At 29.3% G+C, this 2,356-nt stretch overlaps 1 protein-coding gene across 1 annotated transcript; it reads left to right on the forward strand.

Annotated features, from left to right (window-relative positions):
* Window positions 1–575: 575 nt before the first annotated feature.
* LOC8261781 lies at window positions 576–1,418 on the forward strand. The gene has a single exon (XM_015728402.3). The coding sequence runs from the start codon at window positions 735–737 to the stop codon at window positions 1,176–1,178; it is 444 nt and encodes a 147-aa protein (XP_015583888.1). The 5' UTR covers window positions 576–734; the 3' UTR covers window positions 1,179–1,418.
* Window positions 1,419–2,356: the final 938 nt, after the last annotated feature.

The raw sequence follows: 2,356 nt of genomic DNA on the forward strand, positions 1-2,356 counted from the left end.
AATATATTTTGCAGTATAAAATCTTAATTTGAACCCATATTTCTAATAATAAAAAATAAAAATAAAAGCCAAGGTTGAGTTGGAAGACAGTTTTATCCTTGTATAAATTCTTACAAATAGCACTTAAAAGTTTTTTTTTATAACAATGTATAAATTAAAAGCGGTTTCATGCGATCGTCTCAAAATTAATTTTTTTTTATTTAGTCTAGATATATGTCTTCATCTATACATTAAAGTAATAGATATCGATATATATTTTATTAATTTAAATAATTAAATATATATTAATTATTTAATATTAAAATATAATATATATTACTTTATTATTCGTTAAGACGCATAGGTAAGAGTTATAAAAAAAAAATTATAAACACACTGGGAGTAAAAAAAGTTTATTCCATCACCATTTAACTTTTTAAGAAAGAAGAAAAAACAGTGTCTAGAAAAAGGACATAACATAGTGTGACCTAATTATCCTAATTAGTATCATTAGTAAAAGTAAATATTTTTATTTATTTATTTTCTTTTTTTAAAAAAGAAAAAAAGAAAAATTAGTATCATTAGTATCCACCTTTCTCATTTTGGCCTCATGTACTGTGCAGAAAAAGGAGCATAGCTATCTAACTTTATATGATTCTACACCCACTAACCTAATTTATTCAAGAACATTATAGCCATTAACTAGATCTAAAAGTTCACTTTCGATTCAGATTACAAGAACACCCAGATTAAACATGGAAGCTCTCCTCTCCCAGTTCACCTTACTATCAAACCAAGCCTTGCAGGATAAAGACTTCGATCCCTCAACGATCGAAGACCTGATGAAGCTGTTTGAGATAGAAGCATACAGGTCATGGGCAGCAATGGAACTTGCGCAAGAAAAAGAAGTGCAAGAGGCAGAAAAGGCCATGGATCGAGCTGAGGATTATCTTGATTCGGTAATGGAAAGCGCCATGGATGAATTCAGGCGATTTGAAGAGGAAATGGAGAGAATGGCAAAGGCAGAGCTGGATAGCCTAGAAAGAACAGGTGAAACTGCAAGAAAAATGGGAAATGTAATGGAAAAAGCTGCAACTATTGCTTCCAAGAAGTATATTGAAGCTGCCCTTAATACTGCTACTGCTTCCATGAAATCTGCCTGGAAAGGACTTTCCTCCAACAAGGTTCATCCTTCTTGAAAGACTCTTTATTTGGTTTTCAATCTTTCTTCTCATCTTTTTCCCGAAAAAGAAAAAGAGAAGATCACAGAAAGAGCCTTTATGTGTGCGGTTCTTTTTCAATTGTACTGCTTGTTCTTCATTTTTGAGTTTCTGGGTAAAGTAATATGTATGGTAAAAGAAAAGCCATAAAAGTAATCTTTAAGAACTCTATTTATATATGTGGAAGCAAATAAAAAAATAAATTCCACAAGCCATAAATCCCTGGTCTTTTCTTTATGCATCTAAACATCACCATTTAATTCTGCAAATTCAAGTCTGAAATTGTTAAAATTTTTGTTTTTTTTTTCTTTGATTTTGTGATTCTGTACTAAATTTAGTGAAGAAAGTGTAAAGCAATAGCTTCCCAGTTCTCCATTCTGTTCCATATCTCCTTCATGGTTTGGATCTTGAATGTTCACTGATGAAGTTTGCCTTTTGACTTATGCGGCTCTGGGCCTTCTGTGGCCGCTTCTGAGCATTAATTATTGTTATTATATTATTATCATTTTGAACCGATGAGGACTGAGCCACCGTTGGCAAGCAGACGTGTTAGGCGAGAGACTAAGGTGGAATTGCACTTAGGGTCCCCTGCACGGTCAATCTCATTTAATTTTTTGCTAGCTTTAAGAATGAACGGATTCTGTTTGGTTCATAAATTTTGTGGGTTAATAGCTGATTTATATTGAATATTTATTTTTAAAGTGTGCGATAAAAATTTAAAAGTTAACAGCCGATAGCCGATTTAATTTTAATCAGTTCTTAATTATATCAGCTTTATTTTAAAAAAATTAATAAAAAATTATCAATAATAATTTATTTTAAGTTAATTTTATATAATTTATAATAAATAATTTTTATTTTAAAATTATATTTAATAGTTAAGTAATTATGATATTTAAAATTAAAAGTATTTTATTAATAAAATTTAAATTTTTAATTTTATTTTTGTAATAATTTTTATAAATATTTCAACAATAAGTACAATTTATCTATCAAACGAAATAAGCCCTTCATTTTCAGTCCATCACTTATTCCCAAATTCAAAGGACTTGCGACCTTTGGAAGTCTTCAAAGCAATATGGTCAAATAATGTTGCAAATTTTGAGCCTGATCTTGATATTACAATTATAAGTAACAATTATTTATCATTTATTTTA

This window comes from Ricinus communis, chromosome 6 (assembly GCF_019578655.1).
Source record: "Ricinus communis isolate WT05 ecotype wild-type chromosome 6, ASM1957865v1, whole genome shotgun sequence".
NCBI lineage: Eukaryota > Viridiplantae > Streptophyta > Magnoliopsida > Malpighiales > Euphorbiaceae > Ricinus > Ricinus communis.